The sequence below is a fragment of the Alosa sapidissima genome, chromosome 6 (assembly GCF_018492685.1).
Source record: "Alosa sapidissima isolate fAloSap1 chromosome 6, fAloSap1.pri, whole genome shotgun sequence".
Lineage (NCBI taxonomy): Eukaryota > Metazoa > Chordata > Actinopteri > Clupeiformes > Clupeidae > Alosa > Alosa sapidissima.
Window position 1 is genome coordinate 5,838,886 of NC_055962.1, and position 21,789 is coordinate 5,860,674.

General features: G+C 41.1%; 1 protein-coding gene across 2 annotated transcripts; it reads right to left on the bottom strand.

The window, feature by feature from the left end:
- Positions 1 to 5,007: 5,007 nt before the first annotated feature.
- On the bottom strand, positions 5,008 to 14,862 carry LOC121711132 (ankyrin repeat and SOCS box protein 2-like). Of its 2 annotated transcripts, XM_042094469.1 has the most exons (11): positions 13,948 to 14,860; positions 12,911 to 12,950; positions 10,562 to 10,885; positions 10,188 to 10,301; positions 8,375 to 8,547; positions 8,053 to 8,208; positions 7,722 to 7,967; positions 7,416 to 7,587; positions 6,677 to 7,235; positions 6,407 to 6,560; positions 5,008 to 6,140 (listed from the first exon to the last, which is right to left on the bottom strand). In XM_042094469.1, exons 1-11 carry the CDS (start codon positions 13,964 to 13,966, stop codon positions 5,974 to 5,976), a joined length of 2,124 nt encoding a protein of 707 aa, XP_041950403.1. In that variant the 5' UTR covers positions 13,967 to 14,860; the 3' UTR covers positions 5,008 to 5,973. The 2 variants fall into 2 exon arrangements, with proteins under 2 accessions (XP_041950403.1, XP_041950404.1); XM_042094470.1 differs by lacking the exon at positions 5,008 to 6,140 and having other exon boundaries at positions 6,417 to 6,560; positions 6,664 to 7,235; positions 13,948 to 14,862.
- Positions 14,863 to 21,789: the final 6,927 nt, after the last annotated feature.

Sequence of the window (21,789 nt, forward strand, 5' to 3'; positions counted from 1 at the left end):
TCATATTGAAATATTGAAATTCAATAGTCATATTATTGTTCAAAACACCAGCAACAGAAGGCTAAACTGTTTCAGCCATATTGTTTAAAATAAAAAAAAAACAATAATAAACTGACTTTCAATGCATGCTGGGAGGCAAATAGGCCTAAAGCTAAATTATGAAGTGTTGCAATCTCAGCATGAAAGACTTTGCCAAGTCAGCACAGCTTCGGTGCTTTATTGAATCCGTGGTTGAACCAGACGGAGAGCTAAAAGTATAATGCTAGGTTGAACCTTTGGGTCGAAGTTTATTGTTACAAGGCAACCCCCACAACAAGTCTCTCTCTCTCTCTCTCACACACACATACACAGGCACTTTGGGCAAAACACAATATGTTCATCCTCACTACTCTCTTCTTCTCCGAGATCATTTTATAGGCGTGAAATTATCCTAATTAATTGCATATTACCATATTTTCTGGACTATAAGTCACACTTTTTTTCATAGTTTGGCTGGTCCTGCAACTCAGGTGCAACACATATGTTTTTTTCCTCTTCGTGACACATTTTTTGACTGGTGCGACTTATACTCCGGTGCGACTTATAGTCCAGAAAATATGGTAATTATTATTATTTTTTTAGATAATTATATCACAAAATACATTTATTTAGCCGCAACAGTCATAAAAAATACAAAGATTGTGAAATGCACCCACCATTAAGTTAAGAATGCATCTGCTGGGCTAAAGCTCGAAATCAGAGTAGCCTACTTCCGGTTTCCAGGCAGTTTAACCAGAGTTTGTCTAGCAATCAGCTGATCCTGTGTGTCGTTACACAACAATCATGTTCATGTTCAGCTGCGTGTTGAACTCCAAAATTTTAAGGAGTTTTAAGGAGTACTGTTTTAAAGCGCAGAGCAGCTAGCGCAATGCTAACTGACAGCGCAATGCCCATTACATTTAATAGATGCTTAAGAGCATCTTGTTTTTTTTATTTGAGGATCAATAAGAAAGAATGCAACTAACTGCTCTCTGCTGTAAAGGGAAAAATTCAATGTCGTTGATGTATGAATAACTATTTTACAATGTTACAACTTGTAAACATATATGCATGTTGGGGGGAATTCTTCCATGTGCTTAAAGGGACACTTGGCAACTATTTCAACGTAATAAACCCGTTTAGAAATCATTCGGATGGTTAAATGACCTGTTCTGGTGAAAATGGTGACTTTCCCCCTGCGCCTAGCGTCCCCAGGCGGAAAACCAACCTTGCAACATTAAGACTTACCGTCCCCTTACCGTTTTTACTCTGCGCAAATTCTCCCCTTGGCTCAAATCTGTAATTTACGTGTGATAGAGGGAGTTACGCGTTGCGCAACCCTAAAATCTGGGTGTTTCTTATACAACTCTTGCACACATTTTGCCATGGCTTAAGCACCTTTCCAGCTATGCGCTCTCGAGGGCTGTATTAAGGTTGAGCGCCACTACAAGGTGAAACAGCATATTGCTCCATGTCGGCAGTAGGCCTAGTTCTAAATACATGTAGGCTACACAGAACGTTACAAATTAACATTACAGTATCAAATTTGGTGCTGGTACAGCTTCATGTTTTCCCCCATTACAGTGTCACAGGGTGGCACATTTCCCGACATAACCTTATCCATGAGGCTACATTGTTTAATAGTGAAAACCTTGTTAAAATCACCCACTTTGGATATTGGAGCTTACCGACTGTGCATCTTCAGTTTTAACTTGACGTGATATGAAGTTATAATCCCAGAGCCTACTTTGTTCGAATCAGTCAATTTCTTTCCAATTTGAGCGAGGTCATCCATACATTTGCACAGACGTCTGGACTATAAGCAGCGAATATATTCGCCTGTCTCTGGATTTGTTTGTAGAGACTTCAAACTGTGGGTGTCAGTCTACTTCGTTAGCATAGATAAATTGATATTATGAGAAGCAGCTGCCATTGAAACTTTCTTTCTCAACAGTGAGTTTGTAAATTATGGATCTACACACCTCAAGCATGTTTTGACTCTTTATAAACAAACCTCAAAGCAAAAGTGAAATTTCGTGAAGTCAATTGTTTGTTACGCTATGTGATTAATAACATTTTACTGTAGGCCTTCCCTATTCAGTTCACCATGCTTACGTTTTCAAAATCAAAGACTTGGTTTGTGTTCTTTCTGGATTTAAATGGCATTCAGAAGGTCAATGGGAAAGTCCACGTTCCACGTTTTCATATCAACCCGTATCAACCAAACGTCTGTATTTGTTGTGTATTTGAAGGACCTTTAAATCCTCTGGGGGGTATTCCAGAAAGCAGGTTTACTGGCTTAACTGGGTATGTTAACCCAGAGTTAGCGGTAAACCTGGGATTTCAGTTCCAGAAAGCTCAAAAATGATCAGGCTATGTAAGTAACTATGGTAACATAGGCTCTGAACTGAACTGGGTAAACCCAGAGTAAACGATAAACCTGGGATTTCAGTTCCAGAAAGCTCAAAAATGATCAGGCTATGTAAGTAACTATGGTAACATAGCCTCTGAACTTAACCTGGTAGGGGGTAGGTTTTGTTCAGGTTATGTTCAATTATGTTCGGTTATTTCAGTGTATGTTCAATCAGGCCGCTATTTTTACACTTGTCACACAATGGCGTTTCATTTTGACGAAGGTCCGATTGACAAAGAAGCACAAAATAATGTAATTTTCATCCGTGCAATTCACCGTTAGAGGGCGATAAGACCACATCACATGATAGCCTATCCATTCTTTTCCAAACGAGTTTTTCAAGAGCGCTAGAGTTTTTCAGCTGAATCCTAATATAGGCTACTTGAAAAGCATTCTCCATCCCTACATTACGCATGGACAAACAACATCTCAGACACATTGAAGATATAATTAAAACAAGTACAGTACAAAAAGGGGAAACATAGCCTATAGAAAATGAATAAATAAGTTTAAATATAGCTGTACAGCTCAGTCGGGTATGCATGTTGTCACTAAGTTTGGTTAAGAATGCTGATGGCATTTGGGATAAAATATTTTTTTAATAGGCTACACACGCTCTCCGACTGGGAGTTTTTGTAGTGTTGGAGACGCAGAGCATATCGGCAAGCTGTCGGTCGGTGCGTAAAGTTTGCCTTGCGCTAAAGCAGTTCCTGCGCAACTTCATTTGTTTTCCTGGACACAAACCCACGAGGATCATTAAAGTGTAGTTTCACCAACTGGCAGGTCAGCATCACTTATTACATTTTCCAAATGTGCACCGAAATGTGTCCAATACCATGCCTTCCGACATTCACCCTTCCGATGATGGAGCGCAAAAGTTTAACTTGGCCCACAGCTGCAGGACCCGCGTTAAAATAGAAAATTACATTTGGGATTCTCAAAGAATTCTATGGCCCACTCAATCTGTTACAACTAGGCTAGTTTAAGAAAGCATCATTCAGCATGATGTCCAGTGAATTATTTAATTGTTCTTTTGACATTAAATAGGCTATCTTAAACATGCGCATTTACACGGTCAGTTAGGCTATTCTCTGCCAAGCAAGGTCTCGGACGCAGGCGCTTAAGTATTGCTCTTTTTCAGTGGCGCAAAAAGTGGGTATGCGCTATATGCGGCGCATAGGGGCGCAGCACCGTGGGGGCGCCAAAGCGATGGTAAAAATAAAAATAATAATAATAATATATTTGGTATATTCTATATGTAGATACTGTTATACGTTTCTAAATCATTTCTGCATTTCCTCAATGTTAAATAACATTTTAGAGGACTAACAGGCTAGAGTAGGCGCCCTATCTCATAAGATTCCATCATAGAATTCTGACATAGAAAAGGGAGTGGGGGCGCCGTGAGCGCTGAGTGAGCAGGGAGCAGTGAGTTTTCGTCTATGGAAAAAGATGGATACAGCAAAAAAAGCTGTCGGGGGCTAAACATAGAAAAAGAAAGAGGGAAAATGAGATGGCATGTCAAGCGATGCAACAGTAGTTAAATAAGTGGATGGTGAAAAGCAACAGGTAGGATTTAAAAGGTGACGTCTGCGCTTGGAGGCTTGCAAATATTCATGTTAACAGACTAGCGTTTGCTAAACATATGCCGATTGAGCTAGGTGGCTACCATGCTCATACTGAACTTTTAATGGCAAACTGCAAACAGAAATGTCACTCTAGCAACAACTCATTACATTTTTCCATTTCCTAACAATCCTAATATTAATAGCTTAATATTGTGCTGATAATGTGGCAAACAAAGGCTAGAGTAGGATCAGCCTTATCCTTGTGAACAACTGGCAAAAGGACGTTATGAGAACCGTTTAGACTCTCTTAAAATGACAATGCACCATTTAACAATACTTCAAGCAAAGATTGTTAAGGCGGAGCTCCGCCTTAACAATCTTTGCTTCAAGTTCAAATTGGCAGAATTTCTTAAAAAAAAAAAAAAAAAAAAACTAATAGTGCAAAAGTTATTGGCCTTTTGTTTTACTTTAGTTGATTGTTTTTTTTTTTTTTTTTTGGGGGGGGGGTAATTTGTTGTTGCATACCTCTCAAAAAATGGGTACCTGCGCCCCTGCTCTTTTTTGTTATTACAGTTCTCTCCTCCTCGTAAGCCTCGACTACTCCGCCTCTGAAAAATACGGTGCTCTTCCTTTCGCCGGTTTCACTCATGGTTTCGACTCTCAATAGATGATGCCTTTATAAGTTCGCCGTGAACGCGCACAACTCTAGGTTATCTAACACAGGGTTGATTTAACTAACTGGTAACCGGTGTTTTGGAACTGACAGCTCGGGTTTAGTCGCCACAGGTTCAGACAACCCAGAGGTTAAGTTTTATCTCAGTGTTTGTTAAACCTCCTTTCTGGAATACCCCTCTGATGTTACAGTTAAAAGAACAAAAGTTGAAATCCAAGAATTACACCAATATATTTCAAATTATAACTGAAACAAATGATTAAACAACAGATTTTCAATTTAATTGTTTTAAATGAATTTAGAAATATATCTAAAAACTTTTATATACACTTGCACCAAAAATATTATTGATTTTCAATGCTTTCTGAAAAATGCACTTCACATTGTTTCCTTCAGTAAACTTTGTACGAAACAGAAAATATTAAGAACAAGATCCATCAAATGTTTATCATCTTAACAGGTGTCTAGTATGCCTAAGACATGTAGGTATGACATATTATAGCAACTTAAAAGTTTCTGTTGTTTCCATTTCCCAAAACACATCCAGGACTATTTCTCACCTTTAAAGCCCTCCATGACCTTCCCCCATCCCTCTGTGACCTTCTGATTCCTTACACTCAATCCCGCTCGTCCAGTGTCATTCTCTCCCTCAACCCCTCTGTAATTGCCCCTCCTTCCCTTTCTTTAAAGCTCATCAAGACCTTTCAGTTTCATTAACACTTATCCTCCTCCACAACTGCAAAGACTTACCACATTTTATTACCCTCCACTCTTGTTTTGCTTTGACTCTGTAAAGCGACCTTGAGTTTGAGAAAGGCGCTATATAAAAATAAAACCTATTATTATTATTATTATTATTATTATTATTATTATGACACACTCAACTCCCAAAACCAAACTTTCCCCTCAAAACCATTCAACCTTGCTGAAAAAAAAGAATGTCTTCAGACACAACACACAAGCCCTCAGCCCTCAACAGACAACATAGTCACTGGTGAGATGAATCTAAAACACTACTGCAAAAACCTGTGACAGCAATGTTACTTATGTTTTTCCCCACAACAACCTCTTTACCTCATGAACACAATATAAAGGACATGACAAATGTAAACATTTTTATATTTCATAATTCCTCACTTCAGTGTAAAAACTGAAATTTAATAAAAATGCACCTCAGTACTGTAAATGTACTGTAAAAATATGTAACTGATACTTAAAGAATGTGCAAAATTTAGTAGAACAAAATTCGCGAGGTGTTTTGTTGTGTGGAAACCTTCCGTAAGACTGACACAAGGATATGTTTAGTCAAAACCACGAGAAAGGAAGTCTTCAGACTCTCCGTTGTCGTAGAACAGGTACTTGATGAGTCGTCCAGGCAGAGGAAGGCTGGTCATTCTCCTCAGTCTCTGCCATCCCACCAGCTGGCGGGTCCTCAGTCGGCACAGATGCATCAGGCAAAAGGATGGCTCTGAATGTTTCAAGGACATTTGTGAGCTCATTGGATATTTAAGTATTTGTGAAGATTGAGCTTAGGCTGTACATATCAAATATGGAGTAACACCTGGCCCTGTATCACGTTATTATACTTTGAATACATCAAACCATTAAGTAAATACCTGATTACATAAAAAGCAAGTATATTTATGTGGTTCAAAGTTAAGCATAAATTAATCTACAATGGATAAACAGTCAAATAAAAGCTATTTGAAAAGTAAACAGTGAAATTGTTCTCACTTGATTTTTCTATGATGTATACCCAGTCCTGGTTGTGCTCAAGAAGTTCTGTGATTCTAGAACACAGTTTCACAGGACCAGTGTAATCAAGGAGACGGTCAAGTATAGGTCCTGCCCAATAGGTGTAAAGGGGATCCACTATAATCTCACAGAACTGTACAGAAAGGATAAAAGATAAGTTAGGAAGAACAAATATCTACTTATTCGCAAATACAATAAACTGTGAGCGTTATAATGAGCTGTAGCCAGTGCAATACATTTTATCATAACCTGTGTTGCTTCGCTATGAGGATCCAAGTCCAGTTCATCCGTAGCCTGCCTTCTTTTGACTGGAGGATGTGTGTTGTTTCCATAAATACATGAGAAACAGGCGTTGGCATCACATCCATTCTCCAGCAGGAACTTGAACATCAGCGTGTGCTTCATACAAAAGAGCAAAGCCCCAGGAAAGGTAGTGGGGTGTGTTGGCACGCAGGCATTCACATTGGCACCATACTCCACCAGCAAAGACACCATCTCTGTATTTCCCTGTCTCACGGCTACCAAAAGAGGGTTGAAAACATCCAGATTGGGGTCAGCGCCTGCCTCCAGCAGCATGGAGGCTGTGTCTATGTTGCTGTTGCGTATAGTGAAGTGGAGGGCTGAGCAGCACCGATCGTCATAAATCTGGGAGTGGTCAGTCTTCAGCACAGTGTTGACATCAAAGCCCGCATCGATGAGAATCTCCAAGATATCCTCTCGGTCATGTTCTGCTGCAAGGTGGAGCGGGCTGATGGCACTCTGTTTCAACATCCTTCTGTCCGTGTGTGGAATCAGTAAAGACACAACTCTGCCCAAAGACAAATATGAAAGTTAAACACATGCAAAACTATACTGTATTGCATCAAATCATTAACCGTTAAGATTTGATTGCACTGAAATATGAACTGCATTGGTGCTGGATTCCGGAAAGTTTTGATTGTCTGAGGATTAAATTTGAGAAAGTCATATTGACTTCAAAACTACTAACCTAGCATGTCCATTCTTTGAAGCAATGTGAAGAGCGGTCAGTCCTGCTTTAGTTCTTGTGTTCACATCTACTCCTTTAGACAGAAGCAGCTTCACCACCTCCTCATGGCCATTCTTGGATGCTTCATACAAAGGTGTTGCTCCATCTTTAGCTTCACAGTTAATATAGGCTCCTTAGAAATGTTAATTAGAGAAGTTGTCAGTACAGTATTTGACTTGGCTATGTAAGTAATAGCTCAACCAATTCAGCATTAACAGCATGTGTTCCTGTTTGACCAGTGCAATCAAAAATACTGATGAAACTAACCATATGTAGCGAGGAGCGTTATTACTTCTGTGCTTCCTACTTGGGCAGCCATGAATAGTGGTTCAACGCCATAAGTGCTCCTGGCTCTTATGTTTGCTCTAGCTCTCACTAGAAGGTTGCATATGTCAAGATTTTTGTTTCGCACTGCTTCATGTAATGGTGTCACTCCCTCAATGCTGGCTTGTGAGACCTTGGCTCCAAACATCAGGAGAAGCTCCACTATTTCCTCAGTTGGTTTTTCACAAGCTGGAAAGGATAGATTTGTTGAGATAGATACATACAAATCTATTAAATTAAATTAGATTTATTATTAAATCTGTATTAGGGATACCTCTGTACAAAGGTGTTTCTCCTAAATCGTTGGCTATATTGGGATCTGCTCCTGCCTCAAGAAGACACTGGACACATAACAGATGTTTATTTACCACAGCCAGATGCAGAGGGGTGTGGCGGTTGTTGGTATACTTGTTGATTAGTTCAGGAAAGGCTTTAGTTGGTATGGATATAATAAAAATAGAGTTAGGATAAAATATTGCATTACAGACATTACAAGATAACATATTTAGACATTGTATGTTATGCTCTCATTCACACAAACAGTATTCCAGAAACTGAAAATTGGTTGCATGTGGTCTCAAGTCTCACTTTTGTACCGTTTATTAGCACTCTTAAACATTCCATAGAACCACATTGTGCAGCCTCATGTATATGTAGCCAGCCATCCTTGCTTGGTGCACTCGTAATGTGAGAAGGCTGTTTCCGCAATATTTCAAGAAGTACTGGGGCATCATTCCTGTTGATGGCTGCGTTTACGGTAGGTATGTCCCTGGAAGACCAAACGTAAAAACCAGTAAATTTAACTAAATAAAATCTTGGAAATAAGATGTATGGAGAGATAGTGGGGTCAACATGACAATTGTCTGTCCGAGGACTTTGTTTACATTTTTTATGTGTATAATTTGGATATACCATTTCCTCATTGTGTAAATCAAGACTTAGTTTCTCGGAGCATGTACTGTAGCTTCAATCACAGTTATGTCGCTGTATACCATAGTCAGATGATCCGACCTTATCTCACACAATATTCTACAGAACTACTTCTGCAGGCCATGGTTCTAGGTTATTTTTATGCAATGTTAGCTGACCTACCTGCATGTGTAGTGAGATCATGCCAGATGACTGAAAATGCAATGATGTGTTTGGTCTTTAATCAGCCAAAGAGAACATATGTAAATACTATTACTCTTCATTGACTTCCTATAGCAGCCAGAATTCAACTCAAATCCCTCACTTTGGTTTATAGAACACTAAGTGGATCTGCACATTCTTATATTAAAGGAGAATTCCGGTGTGATATTGACCTAAAGTGTATTGAAACATGATACCGAGTGTGAACGTATGTCTCATAGCCCATCTCGGCTTGTCCCCTGCACTCCAAAATCTGGCGCTAGTTAGCCGATGCTACCAACAGCTTTTTCAATAGTGTAAGATGGCTGCAAACGCTAAACTTCATGAAGATACTGTCTGTATAAATCGTCTTGTAAGTAAACTACCAGTGCTTTTTCAAAGTTCTCAATGTCTCGTTTTAAATGTCAGGGCCCTCGGAAGTCTACCAATGAAGTGTGGAGATACATTGAGGCTCGTAAATGGGTGTAAAACAGTGATTTATTTGCATGGCTAGCCCAATGCCGAAGCACCACTATTGAAAAAGCTGTTGGTAGCATCGGCTAACTAGCGCCAGATTTTGGAGTGCAGGGGACAAGCCGAGATGGGCTATGAGACATACGTTCACACTCGGTATCATGTTTCAATACACTTTAGGTCAATATCACACCGGAATTCTCCTTTAATATATGGTCCAGCCTAATTGCCCTCACAACCACTGCAATCCTCTGATGTTGCATTATTGACCTTCCATCAACACTATAATCACAGTCAAGACTCTACATTCGTGCTTCCTCGTTGGTTTATGAATGTTCTGGCCATAGTTTTGGAATTTTCAGGAAACATTTAAAGGCTCATCTGTTTACTTTGTATCTAATTCATCAGTTCTCCTAACAAAGTCATGGTGAATATATGAAGAGTTCAGATGCAAAAGCCTCTAAAACCACCTCCATCAAAAATGAGATAACAATGGTGAGTGAATGCTCTCCACACATACGTTAATCTAATAGTTTTGCTTCAAAACCCGCTAAATACCACTCTCTTTCTGGTCTGAAATATTGCCTTGATTTCTTTTTTGATTTTGAGAGTCAGACAGATTTAGAAGGTCTTGTATCTGAACTCTTCATATGTTTATGTTCTTTATGAAGACTTCTTATTATCAGCATCATCATAATCATTTTAAACATAGGCTATTTTACTGTAATTTTAACTACTGCTGTACAAATGTGTCAACTAAGAAACAACCATAAACATAAATATGCAATTTTATTTAAATAATGGAAATTGTGCATGTGACCTTACTCTATACGTGTCACTGTTACTTCCAGTCCTGAACCAATTCCTTTTGTCCAAGAGAGCGCTCTCATTTCATCCTCTTCATTGCAGACAAGGAAACTTCTCTCATTTCGGCCTTCACTATTAAAAACAACAAAAGCAACAGAAATAGCAGAGGTGCTAAGAACATGAATGAATTCAGCTGTTCAATTATCTGTAGTGAGCATGTTACAAAGATTATGAGGAAATATATTTCATTTTCTCTGCTTATTAACAAAGTATCTTCATACAGTGAAGCCACAATGCTATAATTTCTTATGGCTATTGTAAATTCTTTATTGGTGAATCCATGGAAGAAAAGTTAGTTTTGCATATGGAACTGGTGTGAATCTGAATGTTACCTGGGGAGACTGACAGCCTGCAATGAGTTGGCAAAGGGAGGGATGTTTTGAGCAGGCAAAGCTGCTTGTGTCCGAAGCCTGTAACTGTCTTGCAACTGTCGAAACGCTGGCACGACTTCCTCAGAGGACACCGATTGACTTGCTGCAGGATGTGAATAGGATGACCTCTGTGTTGCAAGTTGTGAAAAGGCTGAGGAAGCACTGCAGATATCACTCAGGCTGCGTTCAATGGCCAGCTGGACCAGGTCATCATCAGACATGTTATTGTAGATGCTGTAGTCCTCCATGGCCTGGTAATCTCTAGTGCACACTGCCATGGAGCCACTAGTAGCAGCCATGATGAACATGATGAAAAAAAGGACTGTTATATTCAATTGTCTGTCCAATATTGAATATATTGTATTCAATACACACATGTATTGTTATTTATTCTCAGTAAGTCCCCTTCGGCAGGGGACTTTTGAACATTCTAACAGAAGATTTCATTCCACAACAATAGTCTTTTTTCCATCAAACAGATAATTGGCTTAAAAAACAATGCACATCAAAAAGTTAGTGCGACACGTGACGGAAAAGGACTTATATTGCTGTAATGTCGGTTTTGTCATGCTAAGTTAATTCGCTCGCCAGAGGTGGATTAACGATTTTTAATTCAACATTAATGTGATGAAAAGGATTGGAGCAATATGAGTTACTGTGACGTCTGCTCAGAGTGTTAATAAAGTTAGCGTGAAAATCTGAATTTTTTGTCGCGCATACCAAGACGTTCACCTACCATTCGCTACCTTTGATACATTTGCTAGAAGTGTTCCATTCAATATGATGATGGAAAACGCAGTCAAAAAATGCACATTAACAGGGGCATTTTGACATAATTTTAATACGCTAGAATCAGTCTGTTGAATGGAAAACCATTTTGGGGCTTCTAATATCGTTCAAAATGACATTAAATTATCAATTAATTTTGTGTATGTAAATGAGTGTGTGTTTGTTTATATATGTGTGTGTGTGTGTGTGTATGTGTGTGTGTGTTTGCTTGTGAGTGTGTATGTGCGGGTAATAGGGTACAAATGGAAAGCAGCATAAGTCCCGAAAGGGCGAACAGGACTGCCAGTTTATGTGTGTGCGTACCTGTTTGTGTGTGTGTGTTTATGTGCATGTGTGTGCATGTATCTTTATGTGTGTGTTTGCATGTGTTTATGAGTGTGTGTCTGTGCGTGTGTAGTGTACAGTCACTAAATGTATACAGTATATTCATTTATTGTATGGCCCCCCATGAGCAGAATTCCACAAAACTTGGTGGTACTATACCTCAAATGAGCAGATATGGGATGGGTTGACATGGCCCCTTGCATGACATATGAAACCTACCGGTATAGATTAAAAAATATAGTTTGTTGACTCCTAATACACACTCTGAATATGTGACTTATAGTGACAGACTAGTTACATTTTAAGACAATGTATTGGAAGGCTATAGTTTCTATTTTGATCTATACTATATGTCATTATCCTTAAAGGAAAACTCTTTATTATCCTTATATATTAGTTATGTATTATTGTCTAACAAGGGTTCCCTAAAGTGTAACTGCAAACACTATTCTGGACCAAGGTCAACATTTCTCATGGTTAAAGAAACTTGACCTAGCTAAGGTGAAGTCTGTGATATTTATAGGAGACAACTGTCCTTATGCTTGCGTCAGCAATAATATTTCACTTGTAGGAATGTAATACCACCACCATTGAGCAGATAGCCTGATTGGTGTCAAATATGTAATTTTGAGCACTTCACAAAATATAATATCAAGGATACAGTATATCAACAAATATGGTAAGGAGGGTTACACATAAAATTACTTTTTCTTTTGAGAACAGTGATATATTGGCAGAAAAAGTGATAAAAAAGAATAAAAAAGTGATAGCCACAAGAAGCACATCATCCCCTTAGTATTCCGTTTGGATTGGATAGATTTTGTTGTTAATTTGTTGCAATATGTTTGTATTTCAGTTACTCCAACTAATCAGAAAGAGTAAATCTAGGTGCAGATTTTAAAACATATTATTAAATTAAATTAAATTAAATTAAATAAAAAAAAGGATTTAAAGTTTTTAGTGCTACTGCAGTTCAAATGTATTTTCAGTATGATGGGCTAGTTGCAAATAAGCTCAAATATTAAATTAAATATGGTCTTGATTAAAATATGCACTATAGCTCACACACAACACCACCACCACCAACAACAACAATGTTGTTGTTTTGCTATGCATTAAAAGATGAGAAGAAATTTAAAATCTTGCCCCAATCATGTAACACCTTCTGTTTGGGGTGCAGTGAAGGGGACATTTCACCTGTTTGATGTTGTGGGTCTGAGGGCTTTGTCTGAATGATCTGAGACATAGAAAAAAGTTAAATAAAAATGAGTTCTAACAGAGAAGGTTGGTTTCCTTTAATAAATGGACTGACACTGAATATCAGATTATCAAAGCAGAATTCAGTTCATAGAAACATACAGTTAAATACATTAAGGATATAGTGAGCAATAATTCAGTATTCATAGAGAAATATAAGACTTCAATAAGGGTTATCATAATTCATATCCATTTTCAATGGTGTTCATTTCACTGCAGTTATTCCACAAAGCTCTGAATTTGTCCTGTTCAACTTTGATAAAGTTGTTTCAAGTATTACAGTCATGCAGGACAATTCAGTGGTAAAGCAATAACATTGTGCAAAGCTTAACTTCAATCACTTCCAAAAAGTATATGAAAGTGAACAGCTAAAATGTTAACTTACATAAGATGAAACTTTCTCCCTTTGTAATAGTTGTTTTCTGTGTTAAGTCTGGCTGTCTAATGACTCTGTGTCCCTCAAACCTATAAGGATGCCCACGCTCATTTGTTGTTATGCTGACAGTTGAGGGCATTTGGCCTATATTCAAGGAGACTAACTTGGCATCAAGATTGGAATTCTTACAGCAGAAAGCATTGCTAGGCAGATATAAGGCAATTGATAACTGCAGTGATTGGGGAAATTTTTACATCAAAAAAAGGACAAAAAGTAGGAAGGGAGTATACATTAATGTTAAATTAACATGTGGTGGTGTTGTGTTAACCCAAGTAAGAGATGTATCAACTACACCTGGGTTTATTTTTATCCAAGGAAGAATTGAGTCCATTAAAAGATCCACCCTCACCCAGTAAAGATAATGGGGGAAAAACACTCATGTTAGCTCAAGGCAAGAGATGTGGATCCTTATATCTCCCATGTTCTATTTGACTAGGTAAACAGTTGCATGTTGAAAAGTGGTAGCTACTGTATGACTAAACATCCGTATCACTAAAGCCACAAAACAGTAAGCCAAGAAGGAAACAATCTATATACTCACAAACATACTGTAGATTCATACAAGATGAGGATCAAGTAATCTTTGAGGGGCACAGGATGGTGAATACTGCCTCTAGGGGGAACCAGCCTCCACACATTGAGCACTTATCCTCTGCTGGAGATAAGCAAAGAGGGTGGTGATATAATTAGTAACACAACCAAACAAACAAACAAATAGACAAGGCATACAAATGTGCATTGCTTACCCACATCAGATGAAAAGAACTGTCCCACTGATGATAAAGCAGACCCTGAAAGACTATTTCAGTTACACCTAGGAAAATAATGTCACGTTGCTTGTGCTACTGGTTGGGGACGTTCCACAGTGGTCAACTGACCACCAAGCCAAATAAATATAATACAAAATTACACAGGATACAACAATGCACCGTTGGCTGCAGACAAAGGGCCAAGCCAAAGTCTGGCCAAGTGTGCCAAGAACTTGAAGCAAGAGGCTCATTCAAAGCGATTATTATCCCAGCTGTTGTGACTGATCAACAGCTCATCTCTTAAAGTTGCAGTCAGTGTAGATAGATAGATAGATAGATAGATAGATAGATAGATAGATACTTTATTGATTCCCAGGGGAAATTCAATTTATGTATGATTCTTACTGTACACATGCTATTTGTGTGCAGCTGTGTGTTTGTGTGGCTGTGCAGTCCAAAAAAATAAACACCTATGGTGGTCATACACACTTCTAGCTGGGACTGAACCATACCCTATTCCAGCCTCAGAGAATTACTGAGGTATTCACAAACATTCTATCACCAAAGTGTATGTAGCCAACTTGTTTACTTACAGGTATACAGTATTTCTGGGCAGTATTTATAATAATAAAAATAATAATAATACATTTTATTTAAAACGCCTTTCAGGACATCCAAGGTCGCTTCACAGATAAAACAAATAGAAGGAAAAAATTATCAAAAAAGTAGAAAAAATATTTTAAAAAAAATATATATAGCCCATTTAGCCATATCATAGTCCATAGGCTAGTAATGTAATTGTAAATTGACGCCTAGAAGCATGGTTTAAAAGGCCAGACTAGATCTTCCCAGTGTTGCATGCTATCCCACAGTAAAAATTCTTGTCTTGAAAATGTCAACATAACAGTAATACCCAATTGGCGTAAAGCAACACCATGCAAGTTTTTTACCTTAATATATCCTAATATAATAAAATAGTAGCCTTGCAATTTGGCTGTTGGCAGCCTGGTGATATCTTGTGGGAATTGTGAAACATTACCTGGTCAGTAGATATGGCTCTTTGGAGATTGTCTTCGCCTGTTGCTAATAATTCCGCTTCAAAATGCACATGTACCATGTCCAGGGGGGAACGGCTCAAGCCGTGTAAAGTGTTTACAAGGGCAAGGCAAAAGATAAGTACTCTGCGACTCACTCTGCGACAACATTGGATGCCTTTAAGACAGTGTTATGTCTGTCTGACAGTTTTACGACAGCCAGCTTTCGGACTGTCGAATGACGTACATCCAGTTTTGTATTTGTTTTACGTTAGTGAAATAAATGAATGGTTATGGTGGACATGTGTCTCTCTGATGCTGTCTGAAAACACACATAACATTGGCGACGAGGATGGAGCTTTCAATCCCACCACCTACACAGTTCCTCGCACTACCGGGCAAGCCTTCAGTATCGTGGGTTCATTGGCTGGAGTCATTTGAGACGTACCTCGCAGCTCTCGGACTAGAGGAAGCTAACGATGGGCGACGGAGATCGCTCCTCATCCACTGCCTAGGCACCAAGGGACAACACATATTCAGGACATTGGGTCAAGCGAAGTAGTACAAGGACGCTACTACATTGCTTAAGGCACACTTCGCAGGATTGTTTTCCGACAGCGCAAACAAACCGCAGGTGAGTCGATCCAGCACTATGTAGCCGACCTCCGTGGCTTAGCCTCCTCTGTAAATTCGGGACAATGGCCACTGAGTTATCCACAAAACTATCTTCCCGCGCTTCCACACAGCCCGTCTTAACTCAACAGGTCGAGGAGCCTGAGCGCCCACCTAGCCCAACATCGTCTGAGGGAGACGCAGGGATACTCTACGCAGACCGCACACGTGGCGAGCGGCGCCGCGGCTGTGGTGATTGTGGTTCTTCCTCGCACTCCACCAAAGGCCACAAGTGCCCCGCCAGAGGACAGGTGAGTCAACGCTGTGGGAGGAGCAACCATTTTGCCAGGGTTTGCCGCTCTGCACCAGCCACAGCGGGACCGCGGGCTGGTCCACGACACGGGAAAGGTACCACTACAAGCCCCACTCATCTGCCCATGTACCGTTCAAGACGTGCACTGTGGAGTTGGATGGAGTCTGTGTACCGCTGCTGTTGGATACTGGGGCAACATATATCACTTCTCAACTGGCCCACAGTCAAGCGTTTCCTGCCTCACATAACTTTACAGACGCCATCTGCAGTGCTACACGGGTACGGTAATGCAAAAATCTCCCTATTGGCTCCCTGAACTGTGCAGTGCGTCATGGGAGCAAATGCGTCCCGACCTTCACCTTCCAGGTGGCGCAGCACGGTGCTAAACTCATGGGGCTGGACCTCATCACCAGCCTGGGTTTCACATTCCTGGACAGCGGCGGGGCGCCAGTCCTGCAGGTCAGCTCAGCGTGGGAACAGCGATGGCCACAGCTCTTTTCAGGCCTGGGCTGCCTCTCAGCCTTCACGCATCAACCCCTCCTGCACATGGACACGCACCCAGTCATACAGCCCCTTCGACGCATTCCCCTGGCATTGCGCGACCATGTCAAAGCGGAGCTGACAAAGTTGTTAGAAGCAGGCATCATCGAACCAGTCGACGCCTCACCATGGATCTCGAATCTGGTGATTGCCAAAAAGAAAACAGGCGGCTTGCGAGTGTGTATGGACCTGAGGGCGGTAAACAAGGCTGTGGTACCAGATAAATACCCGCTGCCCACTGCAGAAAAACTGACCTCACAGTTTTATGGCTCCAAGACATTTTCTAAGCTTGATCTCCGCCAGGGCTACCTGCAGGTTCCCCTGCACCCAGATCATCGTAATCTCACTGCATTTGTCACGCATGCAGGTGTCTTCCGCTACACCAGGATGCCTTTTGGCCTTTGCTCCACCACTAGCTGTTTTCAAAAGCTAATGTCTACTATCTTTGCTGGCATTCCTGGAGTGGTCGTTTTTCTCGATGACATAGTAGTGCATGGACCAACACCTGCTATCCACGACCAATGCCTGACACAGGTACTGGACACTTTGGCCTCTCATAACCTCACACTGAATGGGGAGAAATGCATCTTCTCTGCATCTGAGGTGGAGTTTGTGGGGTTTCGCCTGACCCCAGAAGCCATCCAACGGCTGCCCATGCCATCCAGTCCTGCCCACCTCGCCTCCTTTCTGGCCATGACTGCGTATTATCTGCGCTTCCTACCCCAGTATTCTGCCACTAAGCCTCTGACACATGTCTGCTGTGTGTACTTCCAAGCCTCGTTCCCTTGCTTCCACCACCAGCTCAGCATACTGTACTTTAACTTCTTCCTTTCAATTGACTGAGTTTCTGTAGACTGGGAAAAACCTCATAAATGGCTCCAACAATTAATTTAATTCAGCTAGTATCCGTGACCCTCAGCTGTCTCCAGCTGATTTTCCTCTTCTCAACATCACACCTGTTCATCCATTGCCCTTGTTTTACTGGAGACACCTCCAGTCATCATCTGGCTTTTTCTTCTTGCTCACAGACAAAGCAGGTTCACATCTCCCCCCTCTCCTGTGCTGTAGCATTACCCCTGTACTGTATGTATGTGAAACAAGAATTACACTCCTTCCCTGTTTTCACCATTGGAGCAGTGTTTTTGACGACTGGATCCTTAGACTGCGATAGTCATTTCCAGACTGGTCTTAGCAAATTTGAAGTCCTCCAACAAGCTGGTCATTGGTTACCACAACATCATGGCACCCCAAACCATTTTCTAACTGCTTTATTGGCAATTCTATCAAATTTCTCCATCTCTGAGATTGCAATTTCATATACAAAGGCCACCTACATGTAGTGTGTGGCAAAAGCCCAAACTGTAAGCACCACATGCTCAACTTCAGTTTACCAGGCAAGAAGGTTCTTTCAATGGTAATGCTAGCCTCGACAAGTCCTTGGTCACTCAAAGTGGAATTGTACCACTTGCGTAAGCTCACTACTGTCTTTTCCACAATTTATTTTACAGCAGTTTTCCCTTTCTAACAGATGCACTTCTGCATTATCTAGGTTTCACCTTCATCCTTGCCCATTCAGCTTGGTTAATGAGTACACGGTATAAATGCTGTCAGCGTTGCCATGTCTTCCATGTAGGCTTGATTGGGAGGTAACCGGGTTCCTTCCTGCAGTATCTTGCCTCCAACTAGTAGTGGTAATTGGGAGGGTTGGAAAAATTCCAGGCAGGCTGGAGGTGTTTTGTGGCCGGGATGATTATTGTGAGTTTATTGTTTTCTTTGCTGTGCCCTCCAGCAGCCTGGACTACTGTGCGGCTTCAGCCACTGTAACTCCTCACAGCCCTGGAAATTACTATAATGACCTGACATGTAGGCTACAGAGCTGGATTGCCCTATTCCTCCATAGGGGTGTAGCACAAGATCCTGGGCCCTATGCATAATGTAACGTAACTAATCTCAATTGTAGTTTAAATTGACAGATTGAATTGTCTCTGGGGTGCCAGGCAGTATTTGCTGCCAATTCAAGGTTAGCCACATTTACAGTGAAACTATCACATAAATAAAAAAACAAAGAAGTTTTATACATTTCAAATCATATATTGTGATATTTTAAATCAAACAAAAATATTCATACACAACTTAAAACGTAACTCTAGCCAAAATTCAACCTAGTGAATCTCAAACGCTCAAAAGTTTCAAGCTTACGGTCAAATGTGACTGATTGACTAGTGGTTAGGGCCCGTATTCACAAAGCATTTAATCTTACCACCAGGAGTACTCCTAAATCACCCTAAAAGATTTTAGGTAAGGGGTTTTCTCTTAAATATTATTCACAAAGCCTTTCAGACCTTTCCCCGGTTGAAACCAGACCCTTCTCAGTCGTAACTGAAAGTGGGTCTGGGGAATGTTCGTTCACAGCCCATTTCCAAAGGGCGTTCCCAAACGGACGCCGATCAAAATGCCTCGGACGCAATAGGAGAGGCCAAAAACCAATCAAGAGCAACGAAAGAGATTGAGTGACGTAAACACACAATTTACAACACTGTCTGGTTGTAGGGAGAAGCAGGAAGAATTAACCACTTTTTAATTAAAAGTAGGCTAATTTACAAGACATCGTGTCACACTGAAAGCTAATATTTTGTCACAAGCAATTTACATCTACCCTCTGTCAAACACAATTGCATTTTCAGCTCTGAACAAAACCGTTCACGTTCAAACGAGCATTTTGTTTAATTTGTCCTTTCTGGCTGACCGGAATATAATAAAGCAGGAAGGGGGGACGAGAGACTGAAACGTTCAAAGCCGGAATTGTTTCAAGGCGAACACTGAAGTGTAGCATTCGAGTACACCAATTCAAAAGTAGCCTATGTGTTTTCTGTCGGCTACGTGTCCAGCTACTGTAGGCCTATAAATGAACAGAAAATCAAATCGTTTTCAGTAACCACTGTTGCAGATATCACATAGGTATCCCTTACATGTTTGTACAATGTTGCATATTCCAACATAAGGAAGCAGTTGCGAAATGTCTAACTCCCTGTCTTAAACCAACGTGATAGCCGCTTCAAACAAGCGGCAGCAGCCATCGTTGATGTTTTTTTTTTTTTAACTCCGGCTTCTTCAACAGGGTGCTCTATCGTCATAGTGTAAAATCCACCTCAAGGGTTCTGATCGGTGCCTAGATCTAGGAAAATTGGAAATGGGCTAGAATGGGTTCTTGGCCAGACGGACTTTCAGAGCGAATCTAAACTAAGAGTGAGTCTTCGTTGCTATGATTGACGTCACTCATGCACAAGCTTCATTGAAGTGACCAAGTAAATAGCCTAGTATTAATCTGTATGCAGACACGTAGCCTACATTCACAAAGAGAAGAAACAAAAATATAATTTATGCTACAATAAGGCGTTACATCTAGTTTACATGCAATTATGGTTTTGGTTGTTGGTGGCGTTATTGCATCTCTTAGTTACAATGCACAATTATTCCCAGATCTCTGCTCAGTTGAGTGCTCCTGTAACTGCATATTTCAAAACATTGTGACGTGAAAAGTGGCTTAGGATTGTGAATTTATGAATAGGTCTTAGTGAGTTAGGGGTCCTCTCAAGTTATTTTAAGCTGTCCCAGACTTAGCTGCTACTTTTAGGGTTAAAATGCTTTGTGAATTACTCTTAGTCAAAAACTTAGCAGTCCTAAAGTTACGAGTGACATGCCCATTATTATGACCGCCGCTATAGCGAAGCGGTCATATAATGATTGTCAAAGTTTTTTTTTTTTTCCCCTCATCTACTTCCTGAATTTTTGGTCAACGATACCCGGGACACCGAAACACCGGGGCACATGAAATTTGGTGAGTATGTAGCCCCACTAGACTTTTACATTTTTATGGTATGTTGGTCTCAAGGGCCCACATCAACCTAGCCCATAATCACTCATTTGTGATACAAGGAAGTTTATTGTCACATGCATATAGTTATTGGAAGTGGGGGGGGGGGGGGGGTAAAAAGTGCAGTAGAAGAGGGGTTTAGTAGATTAAGTGGCAAGGGCTGCATAAAAAAAAAGGTGAGGGAGGATTGGGATTGGGTGGGGGGCACCAACAAGGAGCACCCAAGAGCATCAGGGGCAAGGAAAAACTCCCTTACCAAGGAAGAAACCTTGGGCAGATCCACGGCTCAAGGGGCTAACCCAACTGCCAGGGGTCTTGGTGTGTGTGTTGGGGGGATGACAGGGGAGATGGGATAGTGTGCTGTGTATGTGGGGAGAGGGCAGTGTGCAATATGTGTGTTGGAGAAGCTTCCTCATGAGACAATGTGCTGTGTATTGGGGGGGGGGGGGGGGGGGGCAGTGTGCTGTAAGTATGTTGGGGATGTGTGTTGGAGAAGCTTCCTGATGAAATAATGTGCTGTGTATGTAGGGGGGGGGGGGGCAGGGACTTACTATTGCAAGCAGAGTACTGTATGTAATGTATGTGAGTGATGACAGTGAAGATGTGTGTGTGGGCGGGAGGGGAGTGGAGCAGTGACTGTGTGTGTGTGTGTGTGTGTGTGTGTAGTGTGTAGGTGGGTAGGTGGGGGCAGTGTGCTGTAAGTATGTAGAGGATGTGTGTTGGAGAAGATCCTGAAGACAATGTGCTGTGTATGTGGGGGGGGGGGGGGGGCAGTGTGCAGCAAGTACGTAGAGGAGGCTTACTGTAGCAAGCAGTGTGCTGTATGTATGTGAAGTGATGACAGTGATGATGTAAGTGTGTGTGTTGGGGGGGGGGGGGGGGTCAGGGACTTACTATTGCAAGCAGAGTACTGTATGTAATGTATGTGAGTGATGACAGTGAAGATGTGTGTGTGGGCGGGAGTGGAGCAGTGACTGTGTGTGTGTGTGTGTGTAGTGTGTGTGTGTGTGGGTAGGTGGGGGCAGTGTGCTGTAAGTATGTAGAGGATGTGTGTTGGAGAAGATCCTGAAGACAATGTGCTGTGTATGTGGGGGGTGGGGGGGGCAGTGTGCAGCAAGTATGTAGAGGAGTGCTGTATGTATGTGAAGTGATGACAGTGATGATGTAAGTGTGTGTGTTGGGGATGGGGGTGGGGTGGGGGGTGGGGGGGCAGAAAGGCTAGGCAATCAAGGACATGGGTAGATGGAGGAGAAATCAAAAA